Source organism: Leucoraja erinacea, chromosome 4, assembly GCF_028641065.1.
Source record: "Leucoraja erinacea ecotype New England chromosome 4, Leri_hhj_1, whole genome shotgun sequence".
Taxonomy (NCBI): Eukaryota; Metazoa; Chordata; class Chondrichthyes; order Rajiformes; family Rajidae; genus Leucoraja; species Leucoraja erinaceus.
Window position 1 is genome coordinate 985,437 of NC_073380.1, and position 20,166 is coordinate 1,005,602.

General features: G+C 39.8%; 1 protein-coding gene across 1 annotated transcript in view; it reads left to right on the plus strand.

Annotated features, from left to right (window-relative positions):
• The window catches only part of LOC129696083 (dual specificity calcium/calmodulin-dependent 3',5'-cyclic nucleotide phosphodiesterase 1A-like), a 254,836-nt gene that overhangs the window by 178,169 nt on the left and 56,501 nt on the right, over positions 1 to 20,166 (plus strand). Inside the window, exons 10-13 of the mRNA XM_055633493.1 lie at positions 3,228 to 3,329; positions 9,584 to 9,704; positions 11,337 to 11,418; positions 15,402 to 15,522. Of these exons, the coding sequence (XP_055489468.1) occupies positions 3,228 to 3,329; positions 9,584 to 9,704; positions 11,337 to 11,418; positions 15,402 to 15,522 (426 nt within the window). The remainder of the gene's footprint in view (positions 1 to 3,227; positions 3,330 to 9,583; positions 9,705 to 11,336; positions 11,419 to 15,401; positions 15,523 to 20,166) is intronic.

The following is a 20,166-nucleotide window of genomic DNA, read 5'->3' on the forward strand; positions in this document are numbered from 1 at the left end:
AGCCGAGTCTATCCAGTCATTCTTCATATGAAAGTCCTGACATCCCAGGCATCAGTCTGGTATAACTCAGTGGGTCAGGCAGCATCTCTGGAGAAAAGGAATAGGTTACATTTCTGACAGGCATAAAGAAGGCTCTTGACCCGAAATGTCACCTTTAGCTTTTCTCCACAGATGCTGCCTGACCCGCTAGTTACTCCCAGATTTTGTGTCTGCACTGTACTATGTTGTTTTGGTAAGATAATGATTAAGGTCAGAAAGCAGTTAATTATGTTAAATGTTATTTTTCTTACCAGCAAAAACTTATCAGTGTTTCACAGGGGTTGGTGCTGCTACTTTTAATATATATTAATGATCTCAACATGGGGTTATGCATAATATTTCAAAATTATGCATAATATTTTAAAATATAAAGCTCAGTGCAGCAAATAGTGAGAAAGATAGTAGTAAACTTCAGAAGGTTATAAATGGGCTGGTAAAAGGGGCAGAATTGGAGCAGAATAAATTAAATGCAAGGATATATGAAAATATACATTTTGATTGGTAGAAGAAGGAGAATAAATATTAACTATATAGTGCTGTTCTACAGAAGCTGCAGGAACATTGTTATTTATGTATATATATGTATAGGTTGAGAGATAAAATGTAGTCGGAGTCTGACTACATTTTTTCTCAGTAGTGCCCACTCCCCTGACATCATTCTGAAGAAGGGTCTCAACCCGAAACGTCACCCATTCTTACTCTTCAGAGATGCTGCCTGTCCCACTGAGTTACTCCAGCATTTTGTGTCAATCTCTGATTTAAACCAGCATCTGCAATTCTTTCCTACACATTATATAGGTTAAGGAAGCGGTTTGTAAAGACGGCACCAAGTTCACAAGACTTTAATTTGGTGGAATTTAGCCAGATTCCCAAAAGAGTTTGGTAGTTTGTAACCTTCGTATTGGCTGTCCTTTACACTTGTAACGTCCAACATATTGACATCCTGATTTAATTAGAACTCTTGTGCTAGCAAGTGTCAGATGTAATGACATTCAATTTCCATGGTCATATAACAGCAAGGAATCTCATTCTTCCTAGCTCACTCTGTTGGCCTTTAAGATTTGATATTGCAAGTCTATTATCTAGCAAGTAGCATATCTTGGCATATGCTGTGTTAGAGTTGAAAGAGTCACTGTGAATCAGCACAGAGAGTCAAATGTGTAGATGGTAATCTGGTTGTAAGTGTAGAAAATTCAAATACCCAGCCTCGGGATCTTCAATTAAAACATTAATTGCAGTTAATGATTCCTCTGGGTTTGCAAAAAAATCTTTGTGAGGCCAATGCTTCAATTACACTTTTTCTTCCATCTTGCCCTTTGTAAAGTTAGATTTGTCTGAATTGTTTTGGCTGCTTAGTGTAGAGAATCATTTTCAAAGCATGAAATTATACCTTTACTGTGCTGTTTGACTATTTTGGACCCATCCATGATGTGATTCATCTTTTACTGGAGCATGCTTGTTTGTGATACCCAGCAAGGGTATGAAACATTGATTGCTCATAGTGTGCTGAGCAATTATATGTGACATTTTTTGCATTCAAAAGTGCATGGACAATGTCACATAGCAAGCTCTCAATGTGATAATTCAATACCTAAGCAAGATGTGTTAAGACAGGTTGTCATTAACCAATTATTACCTCCAAACATAAGTGCAGCTGAGACTTTGAGAATCAATATGCAGTGACACTTTTTAAAGTTTTTACTAGGATCACAGATTGTCTAGTGATAAAAAATAATAATGGGTTTGTAAATGTATTGAAAAAAGCCAGTTAATAGTTAATCGAATAAATCTAACCTGAAATACTGAAATCAATATCAATCTTGAGTCAAATAGTCACTATCGCAAGAAACAATTGGTCTCTTGATATTTTTCTCTCTCTAATTCTCAGATAGTCTGCAGTACAGCTTTTGACTGCAGATTTTGATTTGGGCAACATTCCATCTCCTGTCTTCTAATGATACCCACACACCCTCTATAATCCTTTCCTTGGGCAAGGAAGTCCTGAACAAGGATCCTTGGGTCAGCTATATGACTTGGTTTAATGTACAATTAAAGGAGAACAAGCATAGAGGATGACCTTTTACTGGACTCCCCAGCGGAAATACTTGATCTAGAGTTATCCTCTTCCCTAATCTCTTGCTTAGGCAGTACATTGAGCAGAGTTTGGACAGCCCATCTGACATAGAATGGCACAGATGGAGGTAACCCCAAATTTAGATAATTATCACAGATGTAGGAAAGTATTGACCCCAACACCGATCACTGGAAAATGTCACTATTCATTCCCATTGTCCTAAAAACAACTGGGAATCATAACAAAAAAACCCGCAAATTGCTGGAATAACTCATCAGGTCAGGCAGCATCCATGGAGGACATGGATAGACAACGTTTTAGATCTGGACCCTTTATCATTCTGATCGTAGTCAGGGAACGGAAGTTGGAAATTAGGGTTTTGTTATATCCTCTAGGTTTTACTATCAATAAAGTCAGTCATAAAGACATAATGTCTCTTCAGCCCACCGTGTCTGTACTAACTATTAAGCATCACGGTAATTGAATTTTTTTCCAGAATTTCCTCCTTCTGCAATTCCCCTGTCATCTACCTACCTATGGGGCAACTAAAAGTAGTAAATTAACCTAATAACCAACACAATTTTGGCATGTAGCAAGAAACCAGAGCACTCAGTCACAGGGAGAATGTGCAAACTCCACACTGACACTACCAAAGGTCAGGATCAACCCTAGAGTTTGCTACCATGAAAGTCTTCCATCTTTAGCGTTTTCTCCAAGCTCTTTAAGTTGTGATTGGAATCTTTAACTACGCTGGGGTTATGCAGAATTGATCTAAGTTGAAACCTTGAACTGTTCTAATGAAATCCCTTTAAACCCAGTGTCAGATGTGCTTGTCCACTGAAGACTTTAAAGAAAAAATCAATTTAGAGGCTCTCTGTGTAATTGGTTCAGCAAATAGCAGCAGCTTTTTCCATATATTGAAATTCATCTACTCTTTTATAATTAGTTCAAGTTATGGGTGGTGTTTGAGACAAAGATAATTTTTTGAATGAAGAAATGGTTGACCTTTTGGAGTGAATGCTGCCTGTGGTGGGATTTGAAATGTCAGAACAATTAGTTGGTTGTGTTAGATTTATAAGAAGCTGCTCATGATTATCTTTCATATTCTCCAAAGGGAATTTCGATCCCTGGTAATTGAAATGGTCTTAGCAACTGATATGTCTTGCCACTTTCAACAAATCAAAGCTATGAAAAATACCTTGCTGCAGCCAGAGGGGTGAGTCATCATTTGGCAGAAGTCACCACTTTCAATCAACTCATAGTCATTTTTGTCACGTTGCATTAACTCTAATGTAATGTTTATTATTTTCATTTTTAACTAATATTAAATTAATTTTCCTTGTCATTTGTGCTTAATCTCTACTCTCTGCTCAGGGATATAAAAAGTTACTGGATTCCTGAACTCATTTTAATTAAACTTTTCCCTGGTGATAAATATGTATATGTTTCAGCTACTCAGGATGCATTGCTACTAATTGGTGAATGTTGCTTAGAAAAGTGACAATGCTTCAGGAAACTTGACAGAACCACTTATCCCTTATATATATATATGATGTAAGACATTAAAGTCAGTGGTAGAAATGTACTCCACATTTGGTTTTGTAGTGTAAACAGTCAGTATGTTAACACATTGAAAATGTTAAAATTCTTACTCGTCAATTCTTTTCCTTCTTTCTGCAATTTCTTTCTGTACAGACGTATCAACAATTTAACAAGAAAGATTTCTGACGTCAGACTTAATTTAATTCAAATCAAATTATTACATAGACTATATTATTCAAAAACGAGGTTGAATAAATTTTATTCAAACGTCTCTCCCAGATGCGATAAATGTTTGTTTCAAAACGCTAATATAACACATTCATTTGTAGGATGTACAAAGTTGAATAAATTTTGGAGTGATATATTTGATATATTTCAACAATTTAAGTCATAGAAACGGAATGGATTTCTGGAATAATGTACCAATTTAAATAAAGATCAAAATGTTTTTTTAAATTATGCATGGAAAGAAATTGACTTAAATTTTGGGCAACCATTTAAAATGTGGATTAGAAATATGATGGGTAGCACGCCTTGAAGAAATGATAGATAAAATGACCAATTCTTAAAGAGTTGGTCTCCTTTCATCGACTTTTTGGAATCATGTGATGCAGCGGTACCGTAAGGATTGCTGATTTCAGTTCATGACGCGGATAGATCTACATCTCCGAATACAGATTTGAAAAATTCTTTTTTAAGGGGCCTTCTCTTCTATTTCTACTTTCTACTTTCTCTTTCTTTTTTATTTTTTATATACACACCTCACGTTTTTCTACTCTCTACCATCTATTTTTCCACTTTTTCCTCTTTCTATTGTTTTCTTTTTCTTTTCTTGCTTACTTCCTTCTCATAACATAAAACTAGAGGTTGTACATAGAATGGATTACGGTATTAAATAGTTTGGACCTAAAATTAGGTTCCACTGTACTGTTTTGTGCTGTATTAACTTCTAATAAAATAAACAAAACAAAACAAAAACAAAAAAAAAAAAAGACTTAAATTGCACGGGGAGGCAATTTGAGTTTTGGGGTTTGACATGAACAAACCTAATGTGCTTGCCAGCAAACACTAATTGATTCTAATCAAAACGTAAATGAAACCGACCGAATAATGAAAGGCGTAGTGGATGTGGAGAGCATGTTTCCAGTAGTGGAAGAGTCTAGGACCAGAGGGCACAGCCTCATAATAAAAGGATGTACCTTTAGAAGGAGATGAGTAACAATTTATTTTGCCAAAGGGTGATGAATCTGTGGAATTCATTGCGATGGAGCGAAAGACATTTGGTATTTTTAAAGCGGGGATTGATAGGTTCTTGATTAGTAATGGCGTCAAAGACCTTAGGGGAGAAGGCAGGAGATTGGGGTTGAGAGTGGAAAATAGATTAGTCATAATTGAATGGTGGAGCAGACTGAACCACTGGGACAAGCCCAAGATCACCAGCACTTCCTCTTCAAGACCAGGTCTGAGCCACCAGGACAAGCCCAATATAGCCAGACCCTCCTTCGAGACTGTCATGACGAACCCAAAACTGCCAGAGCCTCCTTACTTGCCACTTGATGATGAGGAAGTGCACACCCATGCAAATCCAGACCTCCTTGTGGCTGAAAGAAAGTTTAGTGGACAGAATAGGTAGTAGAAATGGTAGAACTGTTGGTCTAAATTGCACATTTTAATGCGAGAAGCCTGACGGAAAAGGAAAAAGAACTTAGGGCATGGAAGGGTAGGTGGACCAGGATGTTGTAGCCATTATAGAAACCTGATAAAGAGAAGGACAGGACTGGCAGCTAAATATTCCAGGGTACAGGTGCTTCAGAAGAGATAGAGTTGGGGGTAAAGGAGGAGGGATGTTACTTTATTGATTAGCGAGGATATCAGGGCAGTGGTGAGAGATGACATTACTGATGGTTCGTCCAGTGAGGCTAAATGGATGGAGTTGAGAAATAAGAAAGGGATGATTACCTTGTTGGCAAATATGCCTGGAAATTGCAGGCAGCTGCAGGACTAATAAAGTTTTCATAATTGAGGATTTTAATTTTCCCAATATCGACCTGGAATGTCATGGTGCAAAAGGTTTAAACATGGTGGAATTTGTCAAATGTGTACAAGAACGTTTCCTCAGGCATTATGTAAGATGGGCTGACACGGGTGAGGGCAATGCTTGATCTAGCTTTACGGAACTCGGTGGGGCAAGTGGATGAAGTGTTCATGGATGAGCCTTTTGGGACCAGCGACCACTATTTTATTAGGTTTTAGATAGTCATGGATAGAGACAGTGTGGACCCATGAGTTAAAATCCTAAATTGGGGCAAGGCCAAATTTGAGGGTATTAAACAGGAACTCGCTGAAGCTGATTGCAGCAGGTTGTTTGAAGGAAAAGGAACGTCAAGAAAGTGGAATGTTTTTAAAAGTGTGCTGACAAGAGTCGATGACCTGCATGTTCCTGTTAGAGCGAAGGGTAAAGCAGGTGTGCGTATGGAAGCTTGGATGACGAGAGAAATTGAGACTATGGTCAAGAATAAGAAGGAGCCATGGGGCAGGTATAGGTCAGGGACTGAGGAGCAGGTTAAAAAAGGAAATCAGGAGGGAAAGAAGGGGACATGAGATAGCTCTGGCAGATGAAATATAGATAATCCCGAGATTTTATAACTACCTCAAGGGGCAGAGAGTTCCAGAGATTCACCACTCTCTGTGTGGAACTTGTGGCAGTCAATCTCGGTTTTAGAGCAGTCCCTCTTATCCTCAAGCTGTGACCCCTTGTCCTGAAACTCCCCCAACATGAAGGAGACAATCTCCCGGGCATACTAATATGTCCAGGACCCCTTGGGAATTTTGAGAAGAAATTATAGGTGCCCTGGCTGAGATTTATGAGTCTCCTAAATTCGGGAGAGTGTAAACCAGAGTGGCAAATATTGTTTCTTCATAAGGCTGAAGTCCTGACATCAGGCCAGGAATCAGTCTGGTGAACCTTCTCTGCACTCCCTCTATGGCAATAATGTCTCACCTCAGATTTGGAGATCAAAACTGTACGCAATACTCCAGGTGTGGTCTCACCAAGACCATGTGACAACTGCAGTAGAACCTCCCTGCTGCCTATAGTCAAATAACATTTGTCTAGGGGAGCTAGCCGCCATTCGCTTTCTGGAACTGATGTGCTGCAAGCATGTTTTTTGGACTGGGGGCCTTCTAATGATGTGCCTTGGCATGGTGCCAGGTCTCGCATTGCATTTATCTAACCTGGGAACCTAAAATTTCAGCCACACTTTTAGATGGTATTGCAGCCGGATCTGGATTCCCCCGTTTTTGCCTGTTTGCTTGGAATGTTTTATGGAGTGTAATGACAAGAGTCGAGGACCTGTGAGGTTCCTGTTAGAGAGAAGGGGTAATCAAGCAGGGGAGGACGTACGGAAGAATGGATGCTTACAGAGTGAATTGAGACTATGGTCAAGAATAAGAAGGAGCCATGGGGCAGGTATAGGTCAGGGACTGAGGAGCAGGTTAAAAAAGGAAATCAGGAGGGAAAGAAGGGGACATGAGATAGCTCTGGCAGATGATATTCAGGATAATCCCGAGATTTTATAAATACATCAAGGGAAAAGGGTAAAGAGAGACATGAGGACTGGGGAACTTGTGGCAGTCAATGGGAGTGTCTTGAGAGCAGTCAGTATTACAGCTGAGGAGGTGCTGAAAGTCCCAACATGTATGAAGGTAGACAAATCTCCCGGGCATACTCAAATATATCCGAGGACACTGTGGGAAACTAGAGAGGAAATTGTAGGTGCCCTGGCTGAGATTTATGAGTCATCATTAAACACGGGTGAGGTAACAGAAGAGTGGCAAATATTGGACCACAATTTAAGAAGGGCTGAAGGGAAAAGCCTGGGAACAACAGGCCAGTGAGTCTAAAATCTATGGTTGTAAAGTTACAATAGATTATTCAGACCGATAAGACATACATGCATTTAGATGGATAGGGACTGATTAGGGACAGTCAGTATAGTTTTGTACGTGGGACATCATGTCTCACAAATCAGAATTTTTTGAAGATGTGAGCAAAAAGGTTGATGAGGGCAGAGCTGCAGATGACGTATATGCATGGAGTTCAGCAAAGCATTTGAATAGTTCCGCATGGTAGGCTGCGCTGGAAAGTTAAATAACATGGGGTCTAAGGGGAGCTAGCCGCCTGGACGCTTGGGTTCATGGAAGCAAGTAGGTGGTGGTGGAAGGTTGATTTTTGGACTGGGGGCCTGTGACTAGTGATGTGCCTTGGCTATTGGTGCTGGGCCCATTGCTGTTTATCTAATCCGATGGGAACCTAAAATTTACAGATGACACTTAAGTGGGTGGTATTGCAGCCGGATCTGGATTGGTTAGGCAGGTAGGCTATGGAATGGTTAATGGAGTTTAATACAGATAACTGTGAGGTGTTGCATTTTGGGTAATCAAACCAGGGGAGGGCCTACACAGTGAATGGAAGGGCTCTGGAAAGTGTTGTAAAGCAGAGGGTCTATGAGTGCAGGTACATAGTTTCCTGAAAGTGGTGTCACAAGTAGATAAGATGGTCGAGAAGGCTTTCGACACATTGGCCTTCATCAGTCAGAGTATTGAGTATAGTGCTTCTCAAACTTCAGACTACTTGCCTCATTTTGAGACCCACGCACTACAAGGTCACATTTAGTGTATTGTCTTTTGTTTTGGTTACTCTGTTATAGGAAAGATTTTGGTTGGCTGCAAAGGGTGGAGAGAAGTTTTTCAAGGATGTTGCCAGGACTTGAGGGCCTGATTTATAGGGAGAGGTTAAGTAGGCTAAGACTTTACTCCTTGGAGCCTAGGAGGATGAGGGGGTGATCTGATAGAGGTATCCAGGATCATGAGAGGAATAGATCGGATAAACACACAGAGTCTTTTACCCAGAGTATGGGAATCAAGCAGCAGAATACATGGGTTGAGGGTGAGTGGGAAAAGGAACTTAAGAGTAACTTTTTTTACACAAAGGGTGGTAGGTATATGGAATGAGCTGTCAGAGGAATAGTGTTTGTAGGTACTATCGCAATGTTTGAGAAATATTTGGATAGGTATATGGATAAGATAAGTTTAGAAGGATAGAAGGATATGGCCAACCTCAGGCTGGTGGGACTAGTGTAGATGAGGCATGTTAGTCAGTGTGGGCAAGTGGGACTGAAGTGCCTGTTTCCATGTTCTATGACTATAACTGTCTTTTGTGGCACTTAGGAGATGCATTTTTGCATGTGGTGTTGTTATTCATTTATTGAATGTTTGTGTATTACATATATATGAGTATTGTGTTGTTACTCTGGTCCCAAAAGGCTCATCCATGAACACTTCATTCACTTGCCCCACCGAGTTCCATAAAGCTAGATCAAGCATTGCCCTCACCCATGTAAAGCCCTCTTACATAATGCCTGAGGAAACTTTATTGTACACATTTGACAAATTCCACCCCGTTTAAACCTTTTACACCATGACATAACAGGTCTGTTATTCCGCTGCAAGGAAAAATGTAATTGTTCTGTGTTGGTACATATGACAATTAAATGCTCTTGTCTTGTCTTGTCTTGTGTGTGAAGAAACGTTTGACATCTCCAGTTAGCAGCAGTACTGACTCGGAGATCAAGGAGCTAATTAACAACTTTAAAGTAATTTTTTGTATTTAAAAGTGAAACTTACTGGCACTGGATTAATATTATAATTCATCTCCCCTGTTACCGTAAGCTATTGCAAGATTTTACCTACACAGATCAGGACTGTGCCTTTATTTCTTGAACTGCTGACTTGTGATCTCATTAACAAATCTAAGTCATTCTATGAACTCATAATTTTTATTGTCTCCATTCTGTAAATCATCAGGTAAGGTCACATTAACCTGCTAATTTTCAGTTGTTAGTAACTCATTATTCTGTTGAATCGCAGGATTGACAAGCCAATGGCTCTGTCACTTTTGCTGCACACAGCTGACATCAGCCATCCTGCTAAAACATGGGACACGCATTATCGCTGGACAATGGCATTGTTGGAAGAATTCTTCAGACAGGTATTAATTCAGATGGGATTACGAATAAACTAATTACCCTCTTTCCCTTAATGTACTTTTAAATCGCTTTGGATTTTCCTTAATATGATTTGCCATAGCAATCTATTGCCCCCTGTTTGTCCTTTGGTTTCCTTCTTAAATATGCTCCTCAGTTCCCGAAACTCCTCCAGGGATACACTTGATCTCAGCTGCCAATGCCTGTCCCATGTCCTCTTATTTTTCCTTGCCACAGTCACAATTTCTCCTTTGACTACTCTCACTTTCCCAAGTTAAAGGTATAGACATGGGTCCTGGCTATGCCCGCTTTTCTGTCCGTTACGTCAAACATTCCTTGTTCCAGTTGGACACTGGCACCATCCCCAACGCTTTCTCTGTTACATTGATGACTGCTCCCTCCTGCACCCGTGCAGAATTTGTTGATTTCATTAACTTTACCAATAACTTCCACTCTGTCCTCAAATTCACCTGGACTATTTCTGACATCTCATGCCCCTTTCTTGAGGTGGTTGTTGGTGAGTGCTTGGTATAAGGACGGTAGACTGGATATCAGTCGGGAACTTGAAGATTGAGTGGAGGTAGTCAGGTCAGTTGTTGGGGCAGTTGTTTGCAGCTGGAGCAGGAGCTGAGCTAGAAATATCTTTTGGAGACAGGGGTCAGGTGCGAAGGGTGATGGTTGTGTTAATGATTGAGTGAAAGGGGATACAAGTTAGGTCTTTATTCTTTGGAGCACAGAAGGTTAAGGGGGGACTTGATAGAGGTCTTTAAAATGATGAGAGGGTTAGACAGAGTTGACGTGGATAAGCTTTTCCCACTGAGGGTAGGGAAGATTCAAACAAGAGGACATGACTTGAGAATTAAGGGACAGAAGTTTAGGGGTAACATGAAGGGGAACTTCTTTACTCAGAGAGTGGTAGCTGTGTGGAATGAGCTTCCAGTGAAGGTGGTGGAGGCAGGTTCGATTTTATCATTTAAAAATAAATTGGATAGTTATATGGACGGGAAAGGAATGGAGGGTTATGGTCTGAGTGCAGGTAGATGGGACTAAGGGAGAATACGTGTTCGGCATGGACTAGAAGGGCTGAGATGGCCTGTTTCCGTGCTGTAATTGTTATATGGTTATATGGATAGTTGTGTTGATGGAATACAATCATGGGAGGGTTGATGCAATCATGGGAGGGTGGTGTTAACAGCCAGATCATGGCAAGGGAGCCCTGAGGACCCATCAATGAGAGCCCAGCTAAGACTGCTTCCCAGTGCTGGATTCAATGACTTGAACACCACAGTGAACAAGGCCTGCTCCTGTATTTGTAGCATGTGCTGCTGTGGGCAATGCATGTGTGATAGGAAATCACAAATATACCATCAAGACATGCACGCAGTGCACTCATTACACGATACTGCATGTGCCTCGATATCCTGTACGGTGGCACAATCATCCCGTACAGATTTGGTGAACCGTCACTGTGACAAGTCACTGATATTTCCAGAACTGAAATTGATACAAATTGACTAATGTAGCAATTACACACATTGTACTAATGGATAACGGGTGACATCCGGAGTTTTGATTTTGCATTCATATGATGGGTCATCATTTTCTTGATTGTACTTCTTTATTTTGTCATACGCCAGGGTGACAAAGAAGCCGAAATGGGGCTTCCTTTCTCTCCACTCTGTGATCGTAATTCAACTATGGTGGCACAATCCCAAATTGGTAAGACTCTCAAGTTCAGCTGATATGGATCATATTTATGCAGTGGAGATTAACTTGGCAACTTGTCTGGTACAGACACTGTGTGCTGAAGGGCTTATTCCTGCCCTTTGTTATATGATCACTGTTATGTGTTCTCGCTGACTTTATTACAGGCTGATCATCCAACAAATGATTGCCATGTTACAAGAAGCAGGTCGCTCAAGGATAAATTTTATCTATAATTTAAAATCTGGGATAATCTGGAAACAAAGACATTTTCCACCTGTGCAGTATCTAAATTATTGTGTGGTCACCAAAAATCAGTGAAGGAGCTTGAATTAGAGATCTAAGTGGTTGCAATTGATTTAAATATCCCAATACCAGAGAACAATAAATGGAACAAGTAATAACTCGAATCCTCTTCAAATCCTCAAGGAGCAATTGGATATTTCAAATTGATCTACAGCAGCAATGAAAACAATACAGAAACGTCAGAGTACTTAATCTGTAAATTCACAGTGGTTATCCACCATGAAGACTTTAGTGAATAGAAAAACTTTAACTCTTTGTGCCACTTAACCAATGTAGGATTCCTTTGCAGAATTTGGTTGAAACTTCAGCCTGTAGACTTTGTACTTTGCATTGATATGTGCAGTGGGACCAGCTGCCATCTGCTTCATTGCTGTTGAATACATTTATTAATGTAATCATGCAAATGTGAGAAGTAAGAATTACTGCTGCATGACAAATGAACAAAGTGTACCTGGAGGTTAATGGCATACTGTCCGGTTCATATCTGTAAATGTTAACCTAATTATTCCAGAGCTTGGTATGGTGAATGAAACAGACATTGTGGCAATCCAGCCCATATTTTTTCCCCATTCAATAATGGAGGGTAATTCATATTGCACTCTGGGAGTGCCTCAAAATAGTTCCACTCTGAAGTATTTCTGGGACACACTTGCCACTGATTTCCGATTAAGTTCACATCTCTCGGTAGGAACCTCCTGGCTGGAGTTGGACAGGCCATTAGATAAGATGCTCTGCACTGCAACCAGTTTAAACATCAGGCAGTCCGTCTCCAAACTTTTGCACAGGTTTTTGAGCAGCCAGCTTTACTTCCCTCTCTGTATGGATGTGGCCAGCAATCAGGTGTTAGCTGCCATTGGTAGTGCGTGGTAAACTGATGATAAAATGGTCTACAGAACAACAGATGCTTCTTGAAGCAAAGTGAAGGCCACTTAAAACCTTTGTGGCATTTCAAACCATGCCGATCACTCCAATTAGAGCTCTGACTTCCCAGTCTGTAAGATCAGTGAGATGCTGCACAGTACATACATTATCAAGTTGCAGTTTCATGAGCAGGGAAACAGGCCGATTTCCCACCAGGTCTGTGCCAACTGATTAGCACCAATTTTACACTAAAACCATTTGATTTTCCTCATATTCCCATTACCTCCCCCCCCCGCTCCCCAGATTCTACTACTCACCCACACACAAGTGGTCAATTAATGTACAAACTCACTGGTGTTTGTAAGATGGGAGGAGACTGAGGAACCTGGAGAAAACCCACTCGCTCCTGTAAAGAGGAAGCAAACTCCAAACATCTAGCATCGGAGGTCAGGATTGATCCTACGAGGTCAGAGTTGTGAGACAGCAGCTCCACTAGCTGTGCCACATGTAGATGAAGGCATTGTTTATCTGATCTCTCAAATGGGAATTCAAATATTCCTCACCAGTTCTCTCATCAGGACTTTATCATGCATTTATGCAGACACAGGGAAGTTCGAGAGATAATTTGTGGTGAACTTATTTGTTGATGCTGTTGATGGCTAGATTCCTGGAAAAATTGCATAAAGTAAGTCATTAAGGCAAAATGTTTTATGGGTGTTTCTTGTACAGTGTATTTCTATGCACTGTGATTTAATATTTGTTGTAGTTTAATATATTAAAGACATATACCAAAAGAAGCATTAGTTTGCATATTTATAAGTTGAACCTTCATAAATTGAGGAATTGGTGTACAGACGAAACCTTGAAGAAATATTATATTTGTAGGGATGAAATTAAAAGAGGAATTAGGAAAGCATAAAAGGCATGTACAAGCAAAGAAAAATATATTTTATCAGCACATTAAGAGTAAGAGGAAAGATACATGGTTCAGAAAGGTTTTGGGTATATGGGCCACATGTATGTACTTCGGACTAGCTTAAATGGGACATCTTGGTCAGCAAGCTGAATTTAGCCAATAAGGCTATTTCTATGCTGTTTTCATACTATAAAAGAGTAACAGGATCATGTGGCGATATCAAAGAATAATTTGAAAGTGTCCTTGAAAAAAGATGGCAAAAGGATGTGGAGCAATCAGGAAAAATAATGTAAATTATCCCTGAGTTAATGACTAAGTATGCGATTCATTGGACGAAGCAAGCAAAAAGCTTTTCACTTTACCTCAGTACACGTGACAATAATAATAAATCAAATTACAACCATTAATACTTACCAGGACCCATTTTTGTTATTGGGTGTCACCAGTGCGGCAGGGCAACTTCAACAACAGCAAATTTCCAGGCGTCAAGAAATGAAAGAACGACCAATATTTAATTGGACACTTAGCAATGCTACTGTTTAGCTACTTGTTTACTGCTATTAATTCTGCAACCTGTTCCTATTTGAACACTGGTGAATTGGGCAGATTATTTTATAGCTGTATCAAGCTAAATGTGTATTGCTGAGAATAATGAAATTATGTCCTCGGGTGAACATTTAGAGAAAAAAAGCACAGTGGGCTTCGGGACTATTGCCCAGGCGACAAATAGTCCTATCATCCTCTAACACATGGTTAAATAAAAAGATTGAGAATAAATTATATGAAGCAAAATTCCAAATTGTGTTATGGCATTTACTCTCAGGGCTTAGCGGCCATTGTCTACAATTCAGGCAGCAATGAACTAAAATCATCTTATTAATGATAATTGCCTTGTGACTTAATTATTTGATGTTTCTCATCTGATTATATATCACCGTAGATTTGGCAGAGTAATGACAGAGATAAACATTTTTGGAATTCCATGCACGTATTTCCAATTACACAAATGCAAACTTTGCTGACGGCAGTTCAGCGTGAGCCAGCAGGATGCATTTAAACTCATCGTGGAGTTCCATTAAGCAGTAGGAACTTGGACTAGTCGCCCAACTAGATTAAGAACCCACTTGAGAATTTTGTGCCTGTGGTTCAGTGATGATTTCAATAAAAGGGAATGGTTATCTCGTAAGTGTCTAGCCATTTGGATACTTGCAAGTCAGTTATTAGTTTTAAAGTATTCTGTGTAATTCAAATCTCTAAAGGCTTGTTAGTTTAGATTTTAATATACTTCAATGTGTTAAAAAATATTTGAAACTTTTAAAAATATTTTAACAGTTTTAGAAATATTTTAGATTACAAGCTCTTGAATGTGTTTGGTAGTGTCAGAAATATACAAAGGACATGAAGTGCTGGAGTAACTCAATGGGTCAGGCAGCATCTCTGGGGAACATGGATAGGTGACGTTTCCTGTTGGGACCCTTCTTCAGACTGATTGTGGGGGGGGGGGGGGGGAGGAGAAAGCTGGGAGAGAAGAGGCAACATGTGGCAGGTAATAGATGGGCACAGGCGAGGGGAGGGGTCTGAAAGGCATATGTTTGGAATTGGGGCCAGAGATTAAAAGGGAAAGTGTGAGCAGAAGGATTGAAGAGTTGGAAATTGTGAAGCCAGAGGGAAGAATGTAGGAAGAGGGGGAGAGGAGCAGCAGGTGTAAATCCAGATGGGGCACAGGAAAGGGTGGGGGGGGAGAGATGAAAGTAAGGGGGAGAGGTGTAGAGGAGAAAAGGGAGTGGAATGGGGGATTGTTGGAGGTTACCTAAAATTGAAGAATTCAATGCTCATACCGTTTGGTTGTAATCAGAAAATGAGGTTTGGATTGTGACCTTATTCTGGCAATGATAATTGGTGTCATTTATTTTAGGTTTCATTGATTTTATCGTGGAGCCAACGTTTTCTGTGCTGACCGACATGTCTGAAAAGATTGTAACTCCCCTTATTGTTGAAGCATCCCGCCCAGGTACTAGTGGATTTCGACGATGCAGGTTAGTGTTTGAGATCATATCACCTCATCTCTCTGACTGATTGACTGATTTTTCACTTAAGGTCATGTGATTCAATTTTAACTTCCCATTGTACATGGAATGCTGGAACTAGTGGAAAGGACAATTGAGAAGTGACCGTATTGTCCTGATCCAGCTGCTTCAGGGAGAAGTTTGATGGAGGATGGAAAATGGAAGTGAGGGAAACACAAAAAGTAAAGCATGGGACTTCCATTCTTCTCCATTTCTCTCGCACCCCAATCTAATTGATTCTAAAATTGGGCACAGGTCCAGTGTAAAAAAGATTAGGTTTGAGTAATAAAATTGTGCCCCAGTCGGTTAATTAAATCTAACTTCAGCTTCCTAATTTAAATCTAACCTAACTTAATCTAACTTAAAGCTTCCGAACAGGTAAAATCAATGACCTGGAAAAGTAAATTTCAAAGATTTTCCTTGTGCTTTAGAAAAAGCTGGAAGTGGCCCTAATTTGGGAAGGAGTATAAGTTTAATCTTTTTAAAAAGGTCACAGATATCAAAATGTATCTTCATTGGCAGGCAAGTTACTTGCTTGCGCAAATTCCATGCACCTGCCAATCACAATTTAAAATGGAAGACATCTCACTAAAAAGCGGGGTTGTCAATATGTAATATAAAATGGATGTCCCATTCTGTCCAAATAGTGAAGTGACCCAGAAGGGTGAGTTTCATGTTTAGTGCTGCATGAGGAATAAATCTCAAAATGGCTCAGGCTCAGGTTATGGATTTAAACTGATATTTGGCCTGATTTGCCTTGTGATAAGAACATTCTCTGGGCAACTCTGCAAAGAGTTTTGAATCTATTTGTGCTGTCCACCATCTTGTGTCTATTTAAAGGGAAAATATCAACTTCACGATTTCCAAGTGTTATCATAACAAGTGAGGCTCTGAAGAATAAAAAAAAAATCACCTCATGCTACTTACACTATTACTGAATAGTTGTATTATTCCTTCTTTGCATATTCCTTTGCAATATTACCTGAAATTTCCCTTTTTAGTGTAGGAACAAGTCGGTATTTATATATGGTTTCATTTAGTTCATATTTGCAGTGAAATAATTGTTTCTAATGAATCAGTACATACATAGGGAGAACCCTATATCAAATCATGCCATATATGAGTTAGCCTAGGTAGTTGGATCAAAATGTGTAGACAGTTATAGTGGAAGAGTTGATGTTTAGCGGATAAGTTGGCCTCATTCATCTGTTTTGGTTTGAACAATTACAAATTTACATTGGATCTGAAAAGCTGAAGTTGCAGTTAGTTCTGCTATAATGCATTAATTATCTTCGCAGGGAACCTTGTGATACACAAAATCTTATTACACAAACGGTTGTGCCAATGGGGAAAAGGGGATTAGGGGTCAGAGAATCTAAGATTTGCAATAAGAACGCTTTTGTTCAAACATATTTTTTTATAACTTTTATTTTTGTTACTGCAAGCTAAACATACTAAATGCTATGTGTTACATTGTTTAACGGAGTAGCATTGCAAAAGTGTCAATAGAGGTTATTGGACATTAATTTCAATGGTCACATACTGTGCAACTGACAAACTTGTGCTTGTTAAGTGTCAATTTCGCCTGATTACTGTGGGGAGATTACAAAGAAGCTTTCTTTTCCTTAGACTTTTTTTGTAAGACAGCTTTTTGTGCTTGTCAATTTCCATAGTAACTTTTAAGTCATTCTCTAGATCCCAAATCAAAATCAACTTTTAAGTCATCTTCTAGAGGACCAATTAAACCAATTTGGTCCACATAATACAAATAGTGTTTCCTAAATCGACAATCACGTTATATCCAATTCATGGTACGATAACATATGTTATAGTAGTATTATCTGTCCTTAAGTATTGCATAATGGTGGTTGTGCTGGATGGGCCTCAGGTGAGAGCAGTCTTGCGTCAAAGTCATTAAGCTCTTGTTTCAAATCCCCTCTTAGGAATAAATTAAAAAATGTAGACTGACATCCCGTGGCATGCTGAAGTGGAAAAGATGCCAACAAAATCCTATTTAATAAAATCGTGCAAGGTAGATTAATTAAAAAAAAAGTAAAAAGCTCCTGAGATTCAAGGGAAAATAGCAAAATTTGTCTCATTGAATGAAAGCAAAATTGGCAAAGGTTTTATGGCAGATGGATATGGTGATGTGAGGTTCTACATTGGCTCAGTATTTTTCAGCATTTGCCATTTTAGTATTGCCATATTTTTCTTGCAAAATATAAATGATTGGAAGTTAAAAGTTGGGGCTTTGATTAAAAAGTTTGCAAAAATAGCAGTAAGGTTGAAAGTGAGGAGTGAAACACTACCTACAGGAAAATAGCAAAACCAGTCAGTATGCTCTCTACTGTGCACCTGTAGAAGTTCGAGGGTCCTCCTTGACATACCGACTCTCTGTAATCTTCTCAGGAAGTAGAGGCGCTTATGTGCCTTCTTTATGATTGCAAATAAGGCAACTGGTGATAGATTAGTTTAGAGATACAGCGCAGAAACAGGCCCTTCGGCCCACCGGCGATGCCCGCATATTAACACTATCCTACACACACTAGGGACAATTTTTACATTTACCAAGCAAATTAATCTACATACCTGTACATCTTTGGAGTGTGGGAGGAAACCGAAGAACTCAGAGAAAAGCCAGGCAGATCATGGGGAGAACGTACAAACTCCGTACAGACAGCACCTGTAGTCGGTATCGAACTTGGGTCTCCGGCGCTGCATTCACTGTAAGGCAGCAACTCTAATGCTGCACCAACGTGCATTTACTCGCCATAGTTGCATTTATCAGCTGATGCATGGAAAACTTAGTCAGGGACTTAATTCTGGAATTGCAAGAAACTCTAGTTAGGCTACAGCAAGAACATTTTTACTGTTCTGGTCATCAAGTCACAAGATATCACTAGAGCAAATGAGATTTATAAGAACTTCACCAGTCCGATAGAGTGAAGGGGGAATGGCTAGGCTGGAGATGCTTTCTTTGGATTGAAGGAGACTAAAAGGAAATTGAAACGAGGTACTAAAGATTATGAGAGGTGTGATCTCATGATTATGAAATGGTGTGAAAAGGAACAACCTATTTCCCTTGGATGTGAGGATAACAACGAAAAGGACATAGATTTAGATCAATTGACAGAAGAATAGGAGTTAAGGGAAACCATTTTCTCTCAATGACAAGTGGATTATAACTCAAGCGCATCTGAGAGCCCTCTGTTTCTTCCTTGAAGAATTACCTAACCTGCTCTCCTTCATCAAAATACTTTTTCAGCTGACTGAATTTATCCTCACTTTGGACAATTTATCTTTGAACTCCACTCATTTTCTCCATATCAAGGGTAAAACTGTGGGCCCTCGCATGGGCCCAAGCCAGGACTGATGTTTTGTAGGGTTAGAGGAACCATGTTTGTTTTGGTCCTACTTGAGCCTACTCCGTCCACGAAGCATATTCTGATCCCAACTGCTCTGTCAAAACCATTGGTCTTGTCCTATTAGAAACATTCTCTTTTTCTACCTTCCCCACATTCTCAATCAGTGAAAAATAAATTGTTATCAAAAGGATTTGAGTATAGGAGCAGGGAGGTTCTACTGCAGTTGTACAGGGTCTTGGTGAGACCACACCTGGAGTATTGTGTACAGTTTTGGTCTCCAAATCTGAGGAAGGACATTATTGCCATAGAGGGAGTGCAGAGAAGGTTCACCAGACTGATTCCTGGGATGTCAGGACTGTCATGAAGAAAGACTGGATAGACTTGGTTTATACTCTCTAGAATTTAGGAGATTGAGAGGGGATCTTATAGAAACTTACAAAATTCTTAAGGGGTTGGACAGGCTAGATGCAGTAAGATTGCTCCCGATGTTGGGGAAGTCCAGGACAAGGGGTCACAGCTTAAGGATAAGGGGGAAATCCTTTAAAACCGCGATGAGAAGAACTTTTTTCACACAGAGAGTGGTGAGCCGCAGAGGGTAGTCGAGGCCAGTTCATTGGCTATATTCAAGAGGGAGTTAGATGTGGCCCTTGTGGCCAAGGGGATCAGAGGGTATGGAGAGAAGGCAGGTACGGGATACTGAGTTGGATGATCAGCCATGATCATATTGAATGGCGGTGCAGGCTCGAAGGGCCGAATGGCCTACTCCTGCACCTAATTTCTATGTTTCTATGTTTCTATCTCATTCCCAGTTCTCAAGAAGGGGTTCAACCCTAAAATGTTAACCTTTTCACTTTCTTCAGATGCTGCCTGATTTGAGTGTTTCCAACGTTTTATTTTAAATTTCATATTTTCAGAATCTGCAATTATTTGATTTTCATTTGCTTTTGAATTGGCTGACTGAAAAGCCGGTAGAAGCAGAAACCCTAACTATATTTTTTTAAAAAGTATTAGTATAGCCACTTGAAGAGCCATCCGCATGCCTCTGTTGATAAGGAATGGAATCCAATCCTTAGCAAGAATTGACATAGGATCAGATGATGTGGATGCCTTTTGGGGAGAATTAAGAAACTGCAGGAGTAAAATGACCCTGATGGGAGTTGAATACAAGCTTAAACAGTAGTCAGGATGTAAGGTACAAATTACATCAGGAGATACAATCAGCATGTAAGAAAGGCAATGTTACAGTGGC